The 25111-nt window shown below is 38.9% G+C and overlaps 1 protein-coding gene across 17 annotated transcripts in view; it reads left to right on the forward strand.

Annotated features, from left to right (window-relative positions):
* The window catches only part of TENM3 (teneurin transmembrane protein 3), a 2452009-nt gene that overhangs the window by 2254220 nt on the left and 172678 nt on the right, over window positions 1-25111 (forward strand). For all 17 annotated transcript variants that reach the window (XM_086379882.1, XM_086379881.1, XM_086379885.1 and 14 more), the window contains 2 exons: window positions 967-1204; window positions 22940-23178. In XM_086379882.1, the coding sequence (XP_086236008.1) occupies window positions 967-1204; window positions 22940-23178 (477 nt within the window). The remainder of the gene's footprint in view (window positions 1-966; window positions 1205-22939; window positions 23179-25111) is intronic.

Raw genomic sequence — 25111 nt, forward strand, 5'->3', positions numbered from 1 at the left:
AGGTAATGAGATTGAGATGTGGGTCTCAGATGTTGCATTCATTTGTGCATTTTAACTTATGGCTTATTAGCTTGAGGGACTTTTTTGCCCGGCTACAGCCTACTGTTGTATTTATATTTTGAAGCTGCTGGATCCGCTAGGATTCTGGTTCGAAACAAAATATTCGTACCACTGACATAGTGACATGAGTCACTGTGGTCACCTATGACTTACTCCAAAATGTACTTCTACTGCACACTGTGAAATTGGAAAATCTGTTCTGTGTGTGTTCTAATGGATGTAACGGTCATTAAGTATATGAGTCTTCTGACGTTGTAATCAGCTGTGATTCAGTCTGTTAAATATCCATGAAACAACATCTGCTTCACAGAGTGACCTTCTGCTAAAGAATACTTAGCGTCTATTAGTAGATCACAGTGCAGATCTGCCTTATTTGAAATGCACTAAACTAGAGTAGTCGACTACTGTTTAGCAACAAGCTTGTAATAATTTATTGCAGTTAAATAAAGCTTAAAAAAACTCCATTAAATAATTATAGGGATTATATGCATTTCCAAAACCTTTGTGTTCTACTGAAATTATCCATTTCATTTCAGGGTTGGTTTGTTAAAAAAAAAAAAAAAGCTGAAATGTAAAGGCACATTAGGGGAGCTGTCAGATGCTGTTTTCTGTAGGTGTTAATAAAACCAGATGAAAAAAAAATCTGAAACAAATTAAAACCAAAAGCAATTTTACCATCTGTTGTAGATTAATTAGAACTTTGCGTATCAAGGGTAAACTTGCTCTTAGAGAATGTCACTGAACACCCGCCTAATAGAATAATATGCAAATATATTAGGTAATGGATTTCTATGCCGTTTTTAATGCTAATGGATCTGTGGTGGATCCCCAAGAAATTGGTAGTGTGTATAAATGTGTATGTACACATACACATATATATAATGAGTTTCCTTTTCTTTTTTTCAGAGCAACCTGCAAACAACCAAGGCCAGTCCACCCTACAGCCTTTGCCACCTTCCCATAAGCAGCACTCTGCACAGCATCATCCATCCATCACTTCTCTCAATAGGAACTCCCTGACCAATAGAAGGAACCAGAGCCCGGCCCCGCCGGCTGCTTTGCCCGCCGAGCTGCAAACCACACCCGAGTCCGTCCAGCTGCAGGACAGCTGGGTCCTTGGCAGTAATGTACCACTGGAAAGCAGGTGAGTCCCGAAGGGGAGGCTTGCGGAGGATTTGACTGTTAGGACCACACAGTGTACCTGCGTGGAGAACGCATGTTTGACAGCAGTCAACAAACTGTATTTTTTTAGCATCTGAAATGGAAAGATAAGCTGGTCCAACCCTTTCCTCAGTAAGAGAGATTTACTTTTTTTAAAAATTGGGGTACAGTTGCTTTACAGTACTGTGTTAGCTTCTGCTGAGTGAAGTCCCTCAGGCATACGTGTGTGTATGTATGTATCCCCTCCCTGGTGAGCCTTCCTGCTGCCCACCCCCACCCAGCCCGCCAGGCCACCGCAGAGCCCCAAGCCGAGCTCCCTGTGCTTGGGGAGCAGGCTCCCACTTGCTGTCTGGTTTACACACGGTAGTGTATATATGTCAGTCCTGATGCCCCAGTTCATCCCTCCCTCGTCTTCCCCCGTTAAGTCCATGTCCATTCTCTGTGTCCGCCTCTCTGTACCTGCCCTGCAGGTAGGATCATCTGTACCATTTTTCTAGATTCTGCATATATGAGTTAATATACGATATCCGCTTTTCTCTTTCAGACTTCACTCTGTATGACAGACTCTAGGTCCATCTACATCACTACAAATACCCAATTGCATTCCTTTCTATGGCTGAGTAATATTCCTTTGTATGTATGTACCACATCTTCTTTATCCATTCATTTGTTGATGGACATTTAGGTCGCTGAATAGCACTGCAGTGAACACCAGCGTGCATCATGACTGAGTTATGGTCTTCTCAGGGTATATGCCCAGTAGTGGGATTGCTGGATCATATGGTAGTTCTGTATTTAGTTTGTTAAGGAGCCTCCATACTGGTTTTCCATAGTGGCTACACCAGTTTACCAGCAGTGTAGGAGGGTTTCCTTTTCTCCACACTGTTCGTCTTCTCTAGAAACAGGGCCACATTATTGGTGCCCTTTTGGTTGGTGGGGCAGTGCACTTAGCCATCCTTTTCACACTTTGCAGTCTATGAGAGATAAGTAAAAAGGGCTTCAGTGAAACTTCTCCTTGCTACCATTATTTTTCTTATCTTCAGATTCTCAGGCATATGGGAAAAAAGGGATCGAGATATAAGGGTGATTATTCTCAGTCCCAGGATGCAGTGATTATATTGTGCATCTGCTGGGGTCTAGATGCCCCTGATTCTCACAGGCTCCATTTTGTCTATTGCATCTTAACATCATAGTGGACTCTCACAGATGATAATTCAGCATAAGTCAGATGACCATTTGCTATGGATATTTTAGTTTTTTGCAATGTGAGGGAGGCTTCAAGTTCCTTCCAGCATTATTCCCATTCATGCCTGCTGCTGCTGCTGCTAAGTCGCTTCAGTCGTGTCCGACTCTGTGCGACCCCATAGACAGAAGCCCACCAGGCTCCCCCGTCCCTGGGATTCTCCAGGCAAGAACACGAGTGGGTTGCCATTTCCTTCTCCAATGCATGAAAGTGAAAAGTGAAAGTGAAGTCGCTCAGTCGTGTCCGACTCTTAGCGACCCCATGGACTACAGCCTACCAGGCTCCTCCATCCATGGGATTTTCCAGGCAAGAGTACTGGAGTGGGGTGCCATTGCCTTCTCCGATTCATGCCTAGACCATGCTATTAGGAAAAGCTTCCTTATGATGAACTGAACTTCTGTTCCTGAAACTCCCTTCCTCTGGTAGTCATTGTGCAGTTGGGAATGTGTAATTCCACAAAGCCATTTTGCCCCATCTCTACACCACGACCCGGGGGCCCCTCTCAGTCTCCCCTTCCAGAAGCTTCGCCAGCTTGGTGCTTTTTCTCTAGCACATGCTGATGTTTCCCTGAGGTTCTTAACAATTACGAGTTCTAGCACAGCTTGGCCCGCAGTTAGCAACCTGCTCACACAAGAATATAGACCAGCCAGAGCTATTTTGAGCTAATCCATTTCATTTTTAAATATCTCCAAATACAGAAAACTTTATCTTCTTCCTTTGGTCAGGACCTCAACAGCCAGCATCTCCTTAGAGCTATGTATCACACAAGCAAATGCTGTGGTGTCTTACCTCATGGGTCTCCTCCTGGTGGCTTTGCAGCACAGTTCCCCTAAAATTCCTGCTAGTGTTTATTTCTTCCCTGCCTTCCCTGAAGCTTCTCGTAGCTTCAGAGAAAAAGATTCATCTCCACATAAAGCCAGAAACTGGAGGATGCTGAACCTCCTGGGAGAATGTTCCCGCAAGTGCCCTGCCCTGTGGAGCCCCTGGCTAAAGGCAGCTTTAAAAAACAAACAAATAATTATTTACTTATTTATTTTTGTTCACACTGGAAACCGGTTGTTGTCCCAGGGCTTTCTCTAGTTGTGGTACCCAGGCTCCTCATCGCAGTGGCATCTCTTGTTGCAGAACACTGGCTCCAGGGCGTGTGGGCTTCAGGAGTTGCTGCACGTGGGTTAAATAGCTGTGGCTCCCGGGCTCTCGAGCATCAGCTCAATAGTTGTGTTTCTCAGGCTCAGTTGCTCCGAGGCACATGGGATCTTCCCGGAGCGGGGATGTGTCCTTGTGTTGGCACGCAGATTCTTAGCCACTGGACCACCAGGGAAGTGCTAAAAGTCAGCATTTACATTAGGTCCTGAATGAAAAAGTGGGTCTCAGGGAATAAACTGCTGTTTTTTGCCATTAATTGTGTGACCTAAAGCAGTTCTACCCTGAGGATGAGCAAGCAGGAGCTGCTCACAGTTAGTTGTCAACAATACAAATCTCTCTGGTTTTTTTTTTCTTTTTACTCTTGAACTAAGAACAGGTTAAAAAGAACCCTTTTTGTCTATAGTGTCAGCCAAGAGTAACTGGGTTTTATTATTTATTTTGTATTATTGAGCACTGTCCCTGGAGCAATTAGGAAGAGAGAGTACAGAAGAAGTAGGCAAGCAGCAGATTTCTTCACTTAAAGACAAAGCGTCATGTGCACAGATTTTTTTCTTCCTGAGTTTATTAGCACAGTGTCATTTAAATTTACCCAGTGTCATTAATTAGCACACACTAAACAACTAATCAATGTTGTCATTTGGAGAAAAAAAAATTTATTAGGAAAAAAATAATTTTCCAGCTGAGACATCAAATTGAATATGGATAATTGCAATGTAGTTGACAATAAGTGTCTTGACAAATGTTTATGAAATGTGCCAAGTTAGGTCATCAGAAATGCATTTAATTGGGGGGATGTGGTAGTTAGCACAAAAGCCTCAAAAACTGGTGATAGGAAAGATGGTATTCCTTGAAGCCATATCCTTTTTTTTTTTTCCCCAGTTAATTAATTTGTTTATTTTTGGCTACTCTGTACTTGGTTGCTGTGCTCGGGCTTTTTCCAGTTGTAGTGTGTGAGCGTCTCAGTTGCTGTGGCTTCTCTTGCTGCAGAGCACAGCCTCTGGAACATGAGCCTCAGTCATTGCGGCTCCTGGGCTCGAGAGCACCAGCTCAGCAGTTGCAACGCGCGGGCTTAGTTGCTCTGCGGCGTGTGAGGTCTTCCTGGAAGAGGGACTGAACCCATGTCCCTTGCGTTGGCAGACAGGTTCTTAATCCCTGACCTCCAGGGAAGTCCTGAAGGCTTAATTTGAAGTGCAGATATTTGGGATCATTGGAGGGAAATATACAGCGTGTTCTTGTTATTCCTCATATTGTGCTAATGAATATTTGTTGTTGGTGAGTGAGCAAAGAAAGTGGCTCTTTAGAAGAGAACCCATGGTGGCTATATGTGAAATTGTAACTGATTTCTCCAAATTCAGACCATATAAGAAATCACTCTCAGAGCAGTTTCAAAGCTGTGCCATTTGAAATTCCATTTCAAAGCAGTACTACTCATGAACCATCAATGGAATTACATTTTATAGTTTTATGAATTGACAAAGGAAGAAAATCTGCTAGTTGATATTCTCACATACATATATAGAAAATATAATGAATCTAGACACTGTACATCATGCTAAACTATTTTAATCTGTGGTAGAGTTTTGTTCGTTTCTCCTTTCTCCTTTTCCAGTGTTCACACCTTATAATATTACTGATCAGAAGAAATGGCATTTCCACTTGCAGGCACTCGGTGAATCAGCCTAAGCAGTGGTGAGGAAATTTCACACCATGCTGACACAGTGCCACTGTGGTTTCTTTAATAGTCTCACTTGGTTGGAACTCTTAAGGTGAAGAACCAGGCTTATTTATCATTGATTTTTCCTTTTTTAGTTAAGGTTCCCTGTTGAGTAAGATTCTCAGTTTCAACTATATTAACAACTTCATCCAGACTTGTGTCTGCCTTCAACTATTTTTTAATCTAGTGTAGAGTTTCATCTTTGGCAATTATTGCTACTTATGATAAGTAAGACTTATCTTACTGATTGTCATTTTCCTGAAACTGTCATTTAAAAGATACTAGCTATAAAGATTAAAATTCAGTTCTGTGTAGATTAAGAACCTCTATTGTTTTCTTTTTGTCTCTTCCCCTTTTCTCCTTTCAGCATATCATGATAATAGTTGGCAACAAGTGGCATGTCATAATCCATTAAAATCTCAGTAATTCACATCTAAACTTGATAGAGAAGACATAAAAGATATGTCCTGTCTGTTTCAATATAGCTTTCATGTTGATTTATTAAAAAGTATTTTTTCCCACCAGCAGATTCTTACTTCAGTAAAAGTGTTTCTTTCCTTTTGCTAATGAATTTAACATTTGCTGCTGCTGGAGACAATCAATAGTATTGGGTCCTGTACATTTCTACCCAATAAACAGAATAGCTCTGGTCTCCCATCTCCAGTGAGTTTTCAGATATAGAGTCATATCAAGATGCAAACAATTATTTGCCATTTATGAGTATATTCTTCTTATGTTATCATCACCTAGAAATAACAATCTGGGCATGGATAGAACACCAATACTTGCTTAGAATTTTTCTGATGGCTCTTTTCCTTGGGGCTCAGTATTTCTTGTCTTTTGTATAATTCATTTTTAGGGCATCTGATAGCCTGTAGCTCATCCTTTGTTTATTTTATACTTCAGCTGCCTCAGTACATAATAATAGCTGCTACCAGAATATAGAGCAGCTGAAGAAAAGCTTGCACTTGACTCCGGATAGCAGTGGTACTTAAAGGTGCGGTACAGAGACACTCACTGAGAAGCCTGACCTTAAGCAATTGTTAAGTTAATTGCCTGCAAGTTCCTCGTTTATATATGTGAATTAAGTAGCTTAGTAGTTACCTATTAGATGTTAACCAAGGGGTTCATGTGTAGCTATTTAATAAAAGATTTATTAAAGTCTTGTTTTATTATGAAGTCTACTTTGGCATGGATAGCTCATTAGTTATGTTCCCATAGCTTTTTACTTTGTAGCTCAGTAATGTTTTGCTAATTATTAATGTATGAAAACGCATATTCAGTTACCTTTTTATTACTGCATTTTTAATTTAAATATCAAGATGTCTTAGGCTGCTTTAATGGGAAATCAATGGGTATATCTTTTAAAAAAAATACGTAAACAGAAGTATGATGCACTAAAGTAAGATATTTTCCTCTTTTTTTCCCCCTTTTATCTTTACTTTAAATGGTTGTAAGGAAAAGGAAAGACAACCAGGTCTGAGTTAGCCTTGGCTATTAGAAATCTAGGCAGCTACACGTATACTGGCTGTTCAGTGCCAGGGGAAAGCCTTCCCAGTTGAAAAACTGTACTTCCACCTACAAGCTGATAACCAGCTACCTTTAGCAAGGTGGTAAGTAGTAAGATCCTGCTTCATTAAAGACACAGCTTTAAGTGAAATTTCACTGGAAAGGTGATCCACTGACTTAATTTTACTAATTGATGCCATATCCTTTTTTTAATTGCAGTTTTTTGTTTCCTTTCTAATCCTATATTTTATTAGAGTATAACTGTTCAAGATATTTTGAGGAAACCCAAGAACACCTGTGGGAAAAGAGGAAACCACAAAATATGATAACAAGAAGTAACAATAAAAAGCTCAGGTTCCAGAACATAAACTTCAAAATCGGATGTGGGCCTCAGCTAAGAAATTTTTTGAGAGTCTCACTGTCTCCATTTTTTTTTTTATTGTTTTGTTTGTTTTTACAAGCACCCTGTAAACTCATCTAAAATTGCATATTAGTGAATAGTCAAAATCAAAGGGATCCCAAGATGTCTTGAAATACTTTGTCTTTAATAACTTTTGTTATTTGCTAAAAGGCCCGTAGAGGGATGTGTGTGTCCAGCTGTAAGAGTCATAGAAAGACAGAGGAAGACAGAGGTGTGATACAAGAAGATTTGCTAGGAGGTGTTTGTATTTTAAGATGTCTCAGTGTAACCAGAAGTGGGGTCTGGCTGCTCACAATTCAAAAGCCATTGAAGAGGCCAGGTTAGTGGAAAGGAAAGTTTGCTTTATTTTGGATGCCAGCCACCAAGGGGAGGGCAATCTCCTGTCCAAAGTCCCCCTCCTCCTGACCATCAGTGGGCAAGAGCTTTTACAGGCTGAGGGAGGGACCTGCATGCAGAAATAGCACAGCCATCTCTGGCAGGTATCTTGATGCTGGGCATCAGTGGGCTGGTCAGCGTCATCTTGATTATTTTAGGTACAGTTAGTCTTCAGTTCCATGGGCGGTTTGCTTCCATTTCCTTGAAGCCAGTTCTCAGAATTGTGGCAGCTTATGTCATGGTTACTGCCTGGTCATCACGTAATTACCTTCTCCATATGGTTAGGGTTTCAGCATCTGTAAGACAGCTCACAGGATATGGCTCAGCATATAATCTATAGCCCTCAAGGAGGAACTAAAGGTCCTTGACTGTGTTTATTGACTAAACTGGTATTATGTGGTCTCCTTTGGCTGTTTTCCCTTGTTTCTGCATGTTCTCACTTCTCTGATTAAACTTATTCTTTGGCTAAAGTTTTTCCACAGACAAAAGGCAGGCTGAGGACCTGGGATATTTCATCCATTTGTAGCTTAAAAATGTATCTCTGTGAGAGGAGAATAATTCCAGAAGCTGCTATACTCTTAGCTCAAAGCCTGTATTCTATCATAACCATATAATTTATCGTCCAACCAGGACAGTGTGAGAGTGACAGGAGACACGGGAACTGCAGGCGTAAACTGAGGCTGCTCTTGGCAAAGAGGCATATGTACCCCAACTAAGTTTTATTCCCAAGAGTAAAGTTCCTTTTTAAGTTCAAATTATTTTACACATAAGGTAAATAATAGCACAGAGAGTAAGTAAAAGAGGCAATAGGAAGGCAGCCATTAGTTGAATACATGTGTGATTCCTACTTTGAGATTTTCTAGTTTTTATTGCCAGTTTGTAGCAAATATTTAACCCTTCCCAGAAAAAGACTGCTGTTGGCCTCCAAAATATGTAATTCCTAGAATGACATGTAAAATAGTCATCTTTCTTTTCTTCTTGCAATATCCAGAGAACAAGAGGGGGCATGTATTAAATCAGTGTATTGAATGGCTTTTTTATCCAAAAAGTTCAAATTTAATTTCTTAAATGTCAGATGTTAAAGGTAAATCATATTAACTAAAAATATTGAAGAGAAAATTTGATCCTGAATTTACTCAAACACTGGGCATCCGTGTCTCTCCGGTAGCATTATAATTTGGTTTCTGAAACCATTCTGTTATATTAAAGGAGACCTCATTCTAAAGTATGAGATAAAGATTCGTAGATGATTACTAAGATAAGTGAAAGTGAAATCATAGTTTTTAAATGTGAAATAACTACTAACCAGTTGTAATGCTATAGCCCCAACTAGGTTGTTTAACAGGCATCATGCCAATAATTAAAATGAGAAAGTAGGCTGTGGACTAATTATACTCTAAAATTTTGACTCTCAGGAGGCCGTATTGATATATATTCCTGAAGATCCAGTAGATATATAAAAACACAGTTTAGCATCATGAGACAAACACAAGCTTTGCAGTTAGACCTGATTTTTAATCCTAGCTAGATCCATCATTTAAACTAGCTATATAATAATCTACAGATTATTTAAATCTGAGGTCAGTTTCCAATGCAATAATAATATCACCTCAAAAATGTTGTATTAAATGAAATAATATAAGCAAAGCCCCTAGAACATGATAAGTACTTCATAAATGTTTTTTAACTTGACCAGATAATAACAACCGTTGCATGGGATAAGATAACCTAATTGGTTAAGAGTTGAGCAGATATCTTTTATCATTAAGTAGCTCTCTTCTCTCCAAAAACGAGAAACGTATGTTTTAACTGGAGTATTTATGTCTAATTTATCTTTATATGTGAAGTAGTCTAAGCCTAAACCATAGTTTTACCAGAATAAAATCTCTTGTGTTTTTCACTATTCCTGTCATTCAGCAAAAAGAAGGTAAATTTATGCAGATAGGAACCCCAAGTCTGTTCATTTTGTTCTTGAGAAGAAAAAAGAAATCTTCAAATTATAATGAAAGGCAACTATTCATATCCCTGAAACATTTAATTAACTAAAGTAATAAATGTTTGGAATGAATCCATAAAAACCTTGATAGATGCATTGTCTTCACATCAGTCAGAAGTGAGACCCCAGTTGTGTTTTAAGGCTTTTAAAGCTTTAGGTATCTTTTGAGTATGATGAAGTTACTGTACAATAGAGTAGGAGTGTTATTTTGTTTAATTGAGGTGAACCAGTTTTTTTTAATAGCAATTAAGATACCAAGAAAGTATGCATTAATCATTTGCTAAAGGCTTTAAATGACTTTTTGAAAGCATAATTCCCTCCAATTGCAAATACTGTGTACTCTGATAATGTCTGGTTTTGGATAACCAGCAATCTGTATAAAATATTCATATATGATAACCTTAATTTCCATGATACCTAGGGAAATGAATTCTTAATTACTCCTAACACATTTCTAGTCACTTCTCTGAGCATGATCAAAGTAAAAGGTCAACTGTGCTGTTGCTCTGGTCACAGCTAATGACTGATTTTATCATTACCTTTTTTCTGTATTTGACCTATTCATTGTAAGGTGCCTCTCTTCTTCCTCAGCAACTGTTTTTGGAAGTTTTTTTTAAAAGATTCTTTTACTCTTCACTGAGATCGTCTGTGAAAATATGTTTCAGTCCTCTTTCCTTGATTGCAAGAGTATGTACCTGTGTGTGTTATCTCTACTTAGCATCATCACTTCATGTTGATTTTATCTTTTTCTAGAATACATTGTCCAATTTTAAAACTATTTTTTCTCTCTAAAGTTTCATCCTCTGGTTTCATCACCAATGAACAATACCCTGTCAAAGACAATTGCTTTTCTTTTCCTGTGTTTCTTCATTTTGGCTTGACTTACTTTTGCCTATTTTATTTCTTTCTCCTCTCATTTCAAGCCTGAGTCTGTTGTCCTGTTACCCCATTCTCAGAATGCTTTCTTTTTAGCCAGTAAGATTAAAATCTTAAAGTTAACCAAATAAGTTTAATACATTCTATTTGGTAGCCCCTCTGATTCTGCTGTGACCCTCTTTATGAGTTCTTAGTATCTCACCTCATATTCCAAGCCACTTACAATACTACTACCTAGGAATTCCCTGGCAGTCCAGTGGTTAAAACTCCACACTCCCAACACAGGGGCCCGGGTTCAATCCCTATTTGGGGAACTAAGATCCCACATGCTGCACAATGCAGCCTCAAAAAAAAGTAGATTTTACAATACACACGGAGTGGGGACTTTATGAAGTTTAAATAGCATAATGTTTTCTCTACACACTTTCAATAGGGCCTCAATAAGCTTTACTTAGAACACTCACCACTCTTTGGGCTGGTCGCTTTCTGTTCTGTTTTATTAAATACTTCTTGCTCACCATCACAAATTTGATTGACGAGGATACCTTCCACATCTCTCAAAACCCTGGAACGTTTTTATTCTTCATCAGCTTACATCAATACCTGAAATTATTGTTTTCGTAGATCACGCTTCCTTCTCAAATTTATAGAAAGAGCTTTGCTGAACAATTTTAAGGCATCAATAATTAAATGAATTAATAATTAAATAGATTAAATCTTGTTCAAATAGCACATAGGAATTTTAAGATCTCCTTTTTCGTTTCTATTTTAATTTTAATATATTTAGTATGTAATAACTCCCAACAGTACTATAATTGATATCTTAAAACATGTAGGAAACTATCTAATGTAGGTTTGAGTCTTTGATATCATGGCTACACAATTAAAACAGCTAAAATGTATCATAGACTAGTAAGCTATTTTAGCCATTTTGATAATAGTTTTAAAAATTGTGCATATTTAATCTAGTTGTTCAGTTCTTAATGCTCCCAAGCAAACTCTGCAGGATGATTTGTTACTTGATTATAGACATGTTTAAGTTAAAACAAGTCATAGTAAAAATATTTTTCTTCCTATTATAGCCTTATGTATTTTTTACAAATGTGATTATACTTAAAGTTTACATTGTATGTCTCTCCTTATTTAAAACTGAAATGTAAATGTAAGACAGTAGAAAGTTTACTAAAATACATTTCCCGCAAATCACCTTAATACTGTCCAGAATTTTGCCTCCCGGTTTTCAAAGATCTATTAACACATGATGCTGTATTTACCAAGTACATGTTTGTGTACTCAGTATGATTACAGATGATACAAGGGGCAGTTGCCAAAATGTACAGTTATCAATGCATTCATATTGCAATTTTTTGGTAAAATATTATAAAACAATTTTTTCTCTCAATCCTCTTTTTGTAAACCACTAATAGTGCATATTAATTCAGGTAATAGCAGTGAAATATATCTTGTTTATAAACTTTTCATTTAAGACATTTTTCTTGTTGGGATCACCTCCTAGTGTGAAAGTTGTCCAAAGATAATAACACATCAATTCAAAAGTGTAATAGGTTTGAGACCACAACATGCTATCAGCATGAAGTAGTTTATCAGTCTCACTAACTCACTCACTGTGTCACAGCTAGAATCATTACACATTTGTTCTTTTGTTTTCATGTCAAAATACGTAATTTACATTCTAATGCTGATTACTCACGTGGAGGATGTTTAATTTTCTTATTTAAAATATTTTTAAAATGCATACCACAGTTCATTTAAAGGTAATAAAAGAACAGGCATTTTAATTAGTAGGAGTTTAAAATATTTCCTTTTTTGCACAATATATTACTTAGTAAATATTTTCAGTTGTTTATAGTGATAATACCTTTACATCAGAAGCAAAATAATTCATCTATTTTGAACAAGCCCTGTCCAGTTCTTAGAAAATTTATCCACACACCCAACACGCATCACCTTTTCTAGACTCATTCTGTTTAGAAATTAGCAGAAATCAATTCTTTTAATTCACTTGGCTGCACTGAGTTCTTTGGTTGTGGCATGCAAACTCTCATTTGCAGCATGTGGGATCTGGTTCCCTGACCAGGCATCAAACCCGGGTCCCCTGCATCGGAAGCATAAAGTCTTAGCCACTGGACCACCAGAAGTCCCCCAAATTAGCAAAACTTAAATTATCAAAATGCAGAGTGAAAAATATTGAGGTTTATCATTGACTCACTGTAGGCAAATTTTGTTTTTTCTCAACCGTTTCACCTTTTCATCAGTCCTTGAGACAAGCCTATTCAGTTTTAATATCCCATTTGATAATTTTTTATTCTTCGTTTTACCTTTTGGCAAGTGCTGCTTCAGCACGGTGGTTGCTTAAGAAGTTAATTAAAAACTAGTTCTCCAAATACTTTTTACTTTCCTCCTACCAGTTAAGTAACTCTTCACTGGTTCTCTTACTCACCATTGAAAACATGTTCTAAAATAATATCTAAAGGATGAAAGAAAAATCTTCAACTGTAATAATGAGGATTCAGTGTAGGATTTCTTTTTTCAAATATACTAGAATTCTGCTCCCTCTGAACCTCAGTGAGAGAATTTTTTTTTTCACTGTGTAGTTTTCGTGGTTCAGAAGCTCCTAGTCCTGCAACCTTTGTCAGGACGTGTGTGGTAGTGCACACACCATGGTCAGTGCTGGGAAAGTCACCCCGATTGTCACTGCTTGGTCCTAAGCTGCTTCAAAGGGGAAAAGTCAGGGAGAACTAATGTTCTACAGGAAAATACTCATTTGTTTCTTTTGCCTCATAGTGACAGATGTGTAAGGAGGTAAGGAGATTAGATTTGTGTGTGTGTGTGTGTGTGTGTGTTCAGTTCTTTTAAAATGTTTAGAATTGATTTTTCCAGAAGTATTTCCTAATAGAGAATGAGTAGAGATAACTCTTTCTTTTAATTCAGGTAATAATATGGAAGCAAAATATTTAGAGGAAAAAGGAGAATATATAAAGACAGAAAGGTTAAGAGTGGAGAAATAGCATTATCTGTATGAACAAAAGTAGTGAAACCTTTTGGGAAGTTGTAGATACCCAAGATGGATTATCAGGTAGCCTTCTACATGACTGACAAATCCAAGTACTAAGTTCAATGAAAAAAGGAAAGAACTCTCTAAAAAAGAGGTCCTAATGGAATAAGGTGGTTTGTTGGTGAATGTCTGATAAGCACATAGAAATATAGATACTCTGGGAAACAAAGAAGAACCAGGGTAGAATGGACCCCAGTGTCTCATTTAGAGATAAGTAAGAGTCAGTAAACGTGGTAGGCATTTAAAAGTGCCAATGAAATTAGGACACAGGAACCAGTTTCTTAACAAATAGGTGAAATCGAAGGGGAAGAACAGTAAAGGAAAGGTTGTTGCAAGTAAAAAATAAAGAGTGAGATGACATAATACGGTGAAAAATGGTTAGGCCTTTGGATCCTGAGGTCAGATGGATCAAGCTTCATGTCCTACACATTCCATTTGCTCTAAACTACTTGAAGAGAGCTAGCAGCAGTGACTGTTTAAGCAAGAGTCTTTGGGTTGATTTTCTGTTTTGTTATACAACCTGGATGGGAATCTTGAAGCTAAACCAAAGCTAAGAAACTAACACACCAGTTCCTTTACTGCAGTGGTTCTCAAAAGTATGGTCCCTTGACCCGGAAGCATGAGCTGCTGGGGTTCCACCCCAGACCTTCTATGTCTTAACAAGCCTTCCAAGGGATTCTGGTGCAAGCTGAAGTTTGAGACCCACTGCTTTAACGTATGTAATAGTCTCAAAGCACATTTCTGTGCCTGTTGGTGGCCTAAGCCTTGACTATGTAAATTCTCAAGGTTCTACCAAAACCTGTGAGTCCAAAATCAATCTGATGGAAGGCTCCATGAGAAAGATGGGTGACTGCAGAATACTCTGTGCAATCTTATGCAGATGTTAGCGTGGGTGGGCTTCTCCATGAAAATTCATAGCAGCGTCTACAATCTCTTAGTTCTGGAATCTTCACAGAACTCCTGACTGCCATCATCCTCAACTGATGGAGATTCTTTCCAAACAGTTAGGTATTTAAGAACAGTAAGTAATTCCCCAGGTGTCTCTGGGTATCTATTGAGCATCAGTCCCTAACAGGAACCCAGCCTTGAATAGAGATAGCTAATTTTCTACATGGACTTGCTTTCTTTAGATTTCTGTTTAATAGCGGCCCCCAAAATTTATATTTGCTTGGATCATTATCCTGAAGCCCATCACTTCAATAAACTGCTTTTTTAGGTCTTTTAATCAGTCACAAACACATTGCTAAAAATATATTTAGCAGATAATCCAGTTGGCCTTGAGATTGAAAAATCAGAATTTGATAGTGAAAATGCTCAATAATGAAGCACAGGTTTTAAGGTTCAAAGTTCTTAAATAATAGTTCATATCATCTTTCAGTTTTATCATTTCTTATATACTAACAAATATTTGGGGCTATTTTAACTCATGCAATGTTGGATATATATACTTTCCATGATAGACCACAAGTAATTAAGTCAGGGGAAGACAACATATAGTAATTAAATTTTTCATATTTTGAAAAAAAATTTTTAAGTATTTTGTCTTAAGATGAATTCCAGGGAAACCATCCATTGTTTCGGCATTATCAAGTGACTAAAACTATCTGAACTCAGTAGTTAATTTTAGCTTTCTTATATTACCAGGTAAATTTAATCCACAAGTATGGGATTCATTTGCTTTAAATCTGAAAATGTCATTTCGGAAGAGTCGTTTGAAGTTGAGGGAATCTTATGAGACCTTTAATAAGCCTCTTAAATCTAGAAAGTTATATTTTGCCAGAAGGAAAAAGAACCTATACCTTCAAATTTCTTGAGCTCTTAAGTGAGAACTTTGGATTCTGAAAAGGCTGTAAATTTGGCCAAATAAAGCCAATCTTTCTTCTTACCGGCACATTGTCTTTGAAATCAGAGCATCCAATTTGAAGCAAGCAATCTATATTCTGGGTAAGTTTTTTTTTTATTGATTTGCCTAGAAACATAAAAAGCAAGGCATCAGGACATTTAAACAGTTCACATTGAGCTTGATGTAAATTACTCTCTCTGTTCAACAGAGACTGTAAGAAGAGGAAGAAAGTATCAATAATTCCTATGCAATAGAGCCTTTCTCCCAGTTAGATGGAACAGGCTGTGGACAATAGAAATGTTTCTCCAGATGCCTGTATCTCACCAGTGAAGGTTTCAGCTGTGCCTTAGGGATTGAAACTGAACACTTGACTATTATTCTCTTTTTCATTCTAATCATTTGCTTTGTTTGCTCATCTCTCAAAAGGTTTTTAACACTGTATAAAACATCGAAAGGGGGAGAAAAACTATTTTTCTGTGAAGATAACCAATTTTGAAGTTAATCTATTAAAATTTCATTCAGTGGTTACACACTTTCTTGTTGACTTTTATCTTCCATCCCAGTGGCGCACTGAGGAAATCACTCACATAGCTTTAAATGATACTGTAACACATTTTTCTGGGGTGCTTCTCCCCATCTGGTCCCTATAATTTCCAACTTACTAAGCCATGTTCTTTGATTTTAGAGGAACATCACGATTATATTAACCTCCTGAACAAAAGACTGGTCTTAACCTGTGTATTTCCTGGTGATGTTTGTACAATTACAGTTTAATTATATCTTATAACTTGTTCAATTTTGTACATGATGCTAGGATCTTATAAAATGAGCACTGAATGAGTTGATATTACATATAACATAATATAGAAAGGCATATTTAAAATAACTCAAAAAGCCCTATTATTTCTCCACTAAAAATTTTAATGAAAGTTAAGTTTTTTCAAAGTAATTACTTTGAAAGACTAACTCCATCAAAAGTGAAGAGTTAGCAAGGAACAAAACATACCTGCTGAGAGATTGAGTAAAAGAGCGAAATAAATGACTGGAAGCAGCTGTAAGTGGCCTGAGGTAAGCGTAGATACACATTATGAGTGGGCATACGGAGGTGACTGTATTAACCACTGTAAAGGTAGTGTGAGGGTTCAGTATTAAAAACATGGCATTTCACTAGAGAGTAGAAGAAACTTTGAAATGAAAATGTTACTTGTGCCCGTTCTTGGCTTTGGCCAAACAAATTAAAATGAGGACGTTGAGCTGCAAGAACTCAGAAGAACTGCCCCACCCTGGCAATGAAGCAAAATGAATGAAATGGAGAACAAAAGCAAGGGAGAAATGCGGTGAAGGAAAGAGTACAAGATTCTCTGACAGTTGAATACTAGTGGGAGGAGGGGGCAGGCAGAAGAGAAGAGTAATTGAAAATTAGCTCTCCGTCCGTCAGTTAGACATTAAGGACAGAGGTACCAACAGTGACGAAAAGGTAGGAATGGGGACAGCGACAAAGAACAGGAAATTCAGCCTCTGTCCTGATTAATTTTCTCAGTTTTTATTTTATACTGGAGTATAGTTAATTGACAATATTGTGTTCATTTCAGGTATGCAGTAAAGTGATTCAATTATACATATACCTGTATCTATTCTTTTTCATATTCTTTTCCCAGAAAAGTTATTACAGAGTACTGAGCAGAGTTCCCTGTGCTATACAGTAGGTCCTTATTGATGGTCTATTGTATATATAATTCTGAGTGTACATTAATCCTAACCTCCTAATTCATCCCTCTCTGACCCACCTTTCCCCTTTGGTAACCCTAAGTTTGTTTTCTAAGTCTGTGAGTCTTTTCCTGTTTTGTCAATAAGTTCGTTTGTATCCTTTTTTAGATAGTAATTTTTAATTTGTGACATGTCTCAGGGAAAGCCCCATCACAGAATCAGAAATTAGAAGCTAGAACCAAAGGCAGAAAGCTGAAATGAAAAGGTTGGTCTGAAGGCAGATCAACAAAGAAACAGATTTTTGAACTTCAGGAAAAAAAAAAAAAAAACGAGCAGCTATTAATTGTGCTTAATACCGGGTGATCCTCCCCACGTACGTTTTCGCTGCTCTGCGGCCTTACAGTTAATAATGCCACGCAGTTCCACGAGGCTGTTTGTTGTTGTTAATAGAATCCCCCTCAAGATTCCAAAGCCGCAAAGCAACGTAAAATGTTCGGTGACCTTCTGTACCGGCTGTCTTTGGGGCTTTGAAATTGATTTTCCTCATCCCAGTCTCTGATAGTCTCTCTTCAAGTGTGCATCTCTAGTTCATCACCAGAGTGAAAACGGTGGAACAAATAGCAGAGGAGCTGGAGGCAGGCACCACGCCGGGCATTATTAGAAACATCAGAAAAAAATCAGCCGGCTCTGGTGTGCTCTGTGTTACAAAGAGGCTGCTGCTGCTGCTTCTATTTTATTGCCGAATACAATGGGGGAACATTCTCCCCGGATCCACTGGTTTCATTCCCAAATATGGTCTGAGAAGGAAACAGCATCTCTCCCTTTATTCTCCAAACCTTGTGTGGATGCCGGATCAGAAGCATATGCTTTTGATAGTAATTTTTGCAGATTTTTTGATATATAAGAAGCATGTTCCCAAGGCTATATGACCTGGCAAAGTGTCACAGGGTGGGGAAGACTGTCATGACATACACAGGAGTAGGTGCCTTAGAGAGAATTAGGTGATAAAAGAATTTTCTGGAAAGTCCTTGTATACTTTTCATGTACCTGCATTCCAGTATCCCCTTTCCCCGTTCATTTCTTAGGTATTTGTGGAGCTTCAGACATAAACTAAGCATTGTGTTCGACCTTGAAACAGTTTTTTTAAAAGTCCTGGGCTTAAAGTCGCACAATCCGCTCGTCAGTGTTCTGTGTTTTCTGTATTGCAGTGGAAAGGACACTGCTGACTTGGGAAAGACGGCATCCTGTCTGAGCCTAAAAATGGACAGATTCCTACCAAATCTGAAACCAAATGTTCTCTATAGAAAGTATGTTGACACAGAACTTTTCTACTAGTCTAGTTAATGTCTAAGAGGTTTTTGCATGTGTGTTTTAACCTGTTTTGAAGCCTTAAAGATTCCTAAAGGAATCATCCTCGCATGAACAATACCATTTGTAAATGCTTTCAAAATGCATCCATTTAAGCAGTCTTTACGAATTCTTTCTGTACTTGCATACTAAGAAGCTATCCAAAACTATTGAAGACCAGTGATTCTAGAATAAAATTCATGGGTGATTTGATTTCTCTTTCAATGTTTTTATAATGTTTCTATATTTACTATACAAATCTCTAACGTACTAATTTGAGGACCCCCTGACATAGAAAGTCATTTACACAGAGGAAGAGGGAATGCACTTCTGAGGTTTAAAGACAGTAGCAATAAATACATAAAAATTCTATTTTCTCTTGCAGAAACAAAAGTAAACTTATGTTATTAAATAAGAAACTCTTTGAAAATTAAGAGTCTTCAGTTCCACTCACATTGATAAGCAATATATTTTTGTTTTCAAATATCTCAAAGTTACATTTTACTCTAAGAAAAATAATAATTTCATAGTGGCTCAAGCCTGGTTCTTGAAAGAATTCTTTTCCAGGATCAGCAGAGCAGGTAGACATCATGTACTGATACCACAGATTTCAGAAACTGAAACAGAAGTGTCTAATTTGTAGTCAACATGTGTCTAACTCCTTGTCTTGATCCATGTTTTCAGTGTTAAAGGCTCAGAGTCAAGTCCCATTTCCTATTCATAAATGACCCAACCACTTTGAATAAACCTTTAACACATTTTCCAGGTTGAGGTTTGCAATAATTTCCAACTTTTATTTATTTTTTATCATTTGTTTATTAGCCATGAGTCTTTGTCCCAGGTACTTTTTTCTATGAGACTCACTTTCCATATCGGCACAATAGTCACCGTTTTCTTTATTTCACAATATTTGTGAAGCAACAAGTCAGGAACTCTGTAAGTCCTGAAAAGACAGAGGCGAATGAGACTTTGTGGAATTTACATTCTAACCAGAGAAGACAGACTGCAGACTTATGCCATGGATATACCATTTGTATCCATCCACATTCGTATGCCAGATAAATGATTTTTTTAAAAAACATTTCTGTCTATATTTTATTTGAAACTTAACCCTAGGAAATTCACCCGAGTAATTTGGGTCTTTCCCCCACCCCTGACTCCTGACATGATGCTGTGAGCACAGCGAGCTGCCCCTCATGCTTGGAGTCTTCACCCAGATGCTGGTCTTCTGTCTGTCCCCTCAGCATCAGTCACAGTGTGACTGCTGTGACAGCCTGCATTCCTGTCTGCATGGCCTCTTTGCAGTGACAGCGACACACTCTCTCTTTTTTCTGCTGCTCTAGAAGCCACAGAAGTCATTCTGCTTCCCACAAACTGCGCTGAGCTGCAGGACTCTCAGGAGGGTCTCTTCAGTGTGTATTGAACACTTAACCTGGTGCTGGATGTGAACATGTCATATACGTTACTCATTTAATCCTCATAACATGCCTTCATAATAGGTAATGTTTTATTGTCATTTTATAGGTGATAAAACCAACACACAGAAAATTTGAGTAATTTAGAAACATTATCCAGCTAATTATAGGTGAAGTCTGGATTTGAACCCAGGCATGGGCTTCCCTGGTGGTTCAGACGGTAATGAATCTGCCTACAGTGCAGGAGACCTGAGTTCGATCCCTGGTCAGGAAGATCCCTTGGAGAAGGAAATGGCAACCCACTCCAGTATTCTTGCTTAGGAAATCCCATGGACAGAGGAGCCTGACAGTCTACAGTCCATGGGGTCTCAGAGAGTCAGACACAACTGAGCCAACATGTTCACCTTCAGTCTGGTTCCAGAGCCCACATTCTTAATAATTAGGCTGAATATCAATATGGTAGCAGGTGCCAAAACACTGCTTCCAACATACCATTTAATTCAGGTTATAAACTTTAAAGTTTGCTTTGTAAAGTAGTTCTCTGCGGGGAAATGGACCTCATAATATGGTCATTAGTATAATTTATAGAAGTAGTTACTTGTCATCTGCATGTGTTCTAATTTTGTGGTTGACAAAGCCTTTTTAGATGCATTAACTTCTTTACAGCTTTGTAAGGTAAGTAAGTCATTAGCTTCATTTTACACATGAAAACCGGATCCTAAATTTAGGAAATGTTAGATCAGGAACTTAAACCTAAATCTTTTGATTTCTAAGCTAGAATTCTTTGCACTATACCCGTGAGGCAAATTTTCATGACTTTTACCATATCTGTACATCAGCCACACATTTATCCACTTTGGAAATGGGTTCTTTGTAACTTAAATCCCTGGTTAGCCTTGCCTAAGCAATAATATGTTGTTAAATCATAAGCTTGTTTCTTCTTTCATTTCTCAACACTTCCTTTTGCTGGTGGTGGTGATTGTTTAGTCACTAAACCCTGGCTAACTCTTTTGCACCCCGTGGACTATTGCCCACCAGGATCCTCTGTCCATGGGATTTCCCAGGCAAGAATACTTGAGTGGGTCGTCATGTCCTTCTCCAGGGGCTCTTCTTGACCTGGGGATCCAACCCACGTCTCCTGCACTGGCAGGTGGGTTCTTTACCACTGGGGCACCTGGGAAGCCCCGCATTGTGCTCACTGTATTCCATGTACTTTACAGTAAGAACGTTAACTCATTTAAGCCTAATAACAACTCTGACAGATAGATACTATTCTTGTTTTCCATGTTGAGAAACCAAAACACAGAGAGGGGGTAAATACCTTCCCCAAGGACACATACCTAGTGTAGTAAACCAGGATTTGAACCTCAGCAATCGGCCTTCTAGGTTCTGTCCTTTAACCCCTTGTTCGTGCTGAGTCGCTTTAGTCATGTCCGACTCTGTATGCACCTGGCTCCTCTATCCATGGGATTCTCCAGGCCGGAATACTGGAGTGGGCTGCCATGCCTCCCCCAGGGGATGTTCCTGACCCAGGGATCGAACCCCTGTCTCTTTTGTCTCCGGCCTTGGCAGGCAGGTTCTTTACCCCTTTAGTACCACCTGGGAAGCCCCTTTAACCCCCTTAACTTGTTTGATATCCTCAGTCTATTTTCTAATAGCCATTAAAACAAATTCCTTTGTATTACAATTTAAAATATCCAGCTGTATCCCATGTAAAATCATCTTGCATGCAGACTGTTTTGTACCATGATGGAACACTCTAGATTATTTCCTATAGTCTCCTGCATAGGAAAGAGAGCAGAGTCTGTTGACCTCTCTGAACACGTTATTAGGGAAAATGATAGAAAAGGTTAGGACACAAAGTAAAAACACAGTAAGATACTCACATGCTGTGAAATTTCAAACATGAAAAACATGATGCTTTTGTCTCAATTTGAGGACATTTAATGTTCATAGGAATCTTAAAACTAGTCATCTTTTATAAAGAATTACCTGTCACTCCTTTCGTGTGATCACTCAATTTCTGCTTAGACGTTTTCAAGAGAGCAGAGAACTTTTAGAAGCAGTTTGTGCCACTGTCGTTCAGCTCATACCATTAGGGAATCTTTTCGTGTGTGTGCCTATGTGTCCTCAACCGCTCAGTCGTGTCTCTTTGCAACTGTGTGGACTCTAGCCCTCCAGGCTCCTCTGCCCATGGGATTTTTTCAGACAAGAATACTGGAGTGGGTTGCCATTTCCTACTCCAGGGGTCGAACCCGAATCTCTTGCATCCCCTGCATTGGCAGGCAGATTCTTTACCATTGCACCACCTGGGAAGTTGATCTAAAAACTCGCTTCACTAGCCTGTTCATTCATTGAGTCTGGTTTTAGAAAGTGTTCTGTGTTTCCTTCCCTTTCTCCATCCCTCACCCCACTAGACTCACTTTGCTGGTTATGTTCGACATAAGCAAAAGATTAAAATTAGTTTGCCTCCCTGGAAAACTGGCCAGCCACCTGTGGCCAAGCTTGACAGTACTCGATATGGGTGGTGGGAGGTGAGGGACAGGTGAGAATTTTCCGAGCACGTCCAGGAAAGAAAGCAGCCTGTTCTACGTGGTCGTGCGTGCTTGTGTATGTAGGCGTACATATCCTCACATGGAGCAAAGCCACACGCAGCTGTAAAGTCATGGCGTTGCTTTCCTTCTTTGAAATGTGAAGGTGTTCTGAAGGCAGTTCATGACGGGAACTTCCAGAATGGTTTTGTGCAGGAAAATGATGTGGCTAGAACTCCTCTGCAGTCTCTCCAGACACCTCTCCAGACAGGAGTCATTTGTGTGTGTAACTCCTCCTCCTCTATTCATTATAAGTCAGTCTCTTCAAAGTCACATGTTTCTGAGTCGGGTTTTTAGGTTAAAATATTTTCTTAATGTCTCATTTTTTTTTAATTCTGTGTAGTAAATGATTTTAAAGCCAGAGAGAGACAGAACGAGAGGTGAGCTCATGCCTTGCTGTCTCTGTCTCTCCAATCGCAGTATATTTGTATCTTACAATGATTTTCTTCTGTCCTGCAGGCATTTCCTATTCAAAACAGGAACAGGGACCACGCCACTGTTCAGCACGGCCACCCCAGGGTACACGATGGCCTCTGGCTCTGTTTACTCGCCACCTACTCGGCCACTACCTAGAAACACCCTGTCAAGAAGTGCTTTTAAATTCAAGAAGTCTTCAAAGTACTGTAGCTGGAAATGTACCGCCCTGTGCGCTGTAGGGGTCTCAGTGCTCCTGGCAATACTGCTGTCGTATTTTATAGGTAAGAGCCCGTTTCTAGAACTCTTTTGTCTATACATTGGGACGTTGCCTGATTGTTCAGTTGGTTTTATGTGTTTATTTGGACAGGGCTTGTATTCCGAGGTTATACATCATGGGCGAGAAGTTGGTCCTGATATATGATAAATGGTCATTCTCATTATGTAGATGAATGGAGAAGCTGTGTTTGCGTGAAGTGCGAGGTCTGCCTTGGACACTCACTAGAGCATCCATCTGTGTAGCATTTGTCCCTCGTGAGTGTGTTCACTTCTGTGACATTTCATGTCCAGGAATTAATTCACGCGCTTGCAGGAATGGGCCCTGTATAGGAATCCCCTTCAGGGCGGCGTCAATAGGGAGCTCTCTGCTCCTCCTCGTGATGTTGCCCGTCTTTCAGCCAAGCCCGTGGTCTAAATGTAAAACCCATCACTCAGAGCCATGCTTGTGCACTCAGGAACTTCTCTCCAGAGAGCTGTGCATCCGTAAAACAAGGGCTGGATGATGTACACATCCCTCTCTGTGGGTTTCCCACCTTTTTGGATGAAATATTGATCGTGGTTTTTTGTCACCTGACTGATTGGAGCTGCTAAGAGAAGTTGCAAATGTGTCTTTTCTTTAACTATTTCAGAACATAGATGAGCATTCAAGCTATTGGCAAATGGCTTATTCAAATGTCAGAAATGACCATATCCAATCTTGATCTAAGTGTGTACAGAAAGGCGTACGTCATCGAAAAGCAAATCATGTTCACTGAGATTAATCACAGGTTATGTGTTTCGCCAAGAACAGCCAGTGAAGCTTCCTCAGGTTTGCAGAGCTATTTGTGATGCCTGGTGAGATTCCATAAGTGAATAAGTGTCACAGGGCTGTCTGTGGAATAGTAGGAGCCTTTTGTGGTAAACCGGTTTCTGTCTTTAGCTATAATACTCCTTAACTATGAATTACGTCCTTAGGAAGTGAAGTGACCATCTTGAGTCACGTCGTTGAAGAGCAAAGTAGAATTTTAGAGCTTGAAGGAACTTGAGAGATAGTTGAGTTGGGGGGAGCAATGCGGTGACACATTACCCACTGTGACTTCCGATTCTGTGACCATGGCAACGTCACTCATGAACCTGGCGCCCCCCCCCCCCACTAAACCTGCACACAGCCTGATCATCCTCATCACAGGCCACTGTCCATCAGAGCTGAAAACAAGATGAGGCCTTTCTGTCATTTTTCAATCGTCTAAGTTAACTCGCTCCTTGTGAAGGTGGTCAAACCAGGTACTGAAAGGGTTGTCGCTCTCTGAGATCACACCAATGATACATCGCTGTGCTGTTTTGTAACACTCGTGGTACACAGGAATGTCACAGCAAGCAAACAGATTCCTAGTATTCAGCTAGAAAATATCCGGCCTTGAAGAGCGTCTCTTCTGGTTAACTATTTGTTCATTATTTGCGTACGTCAACAGTGTACTGCTAGATAATTTTAAAGGGTTTCTCAAATGTAACAGTCATAAGTGGGATGTAATAAATTAAGCATATTAGTAGGGGATTTTTTTTTTTAACTATAGTACATGCTAAACTGACAAATAAGAACTACACAGGGGTGGAGTTCAGTGTCTGTATTGATGTGTTGTCGGACATCGTTTCTGATCTTAAGTGCCTGTGTCCTATTAAATATTTATTTAATAGGTTGTTAAATGTTTTGAATATCAGCTCTGCTACCATTTAATTTTATTTACACTGTGTGATTAGGAAGAAAAATAGCATTTTAATGTGAGATCAGATCACTATTATTTGTGAGCCTTTCCTCCTTTTAAGGATCTGTCAATGAATATAATTGAATATCAGACTCCTAAATAAAAACTCAAAATGTTCCTTTTTTTCAAATGATCAGTTTTTACTGTTTCATGGTTAGCATCCTACTTTAAACATCTCCCTTTGATTTTATCTTTG

The sequence above is a fragment of the Bos grunniens genome, chromosome 27 (genome assembly GCF_055505025.1).
Source record: "Bos grunniens cultivar Pamir isolate PY7600 chromosome 27, Bosgru_T2T1.0, whole genome shotgun sequence".
NCBI lineage: Eukaryota > Metazoa > Chordata > Mammalia > Artiodactyla > Bovidae > Bos > Bos grunniens.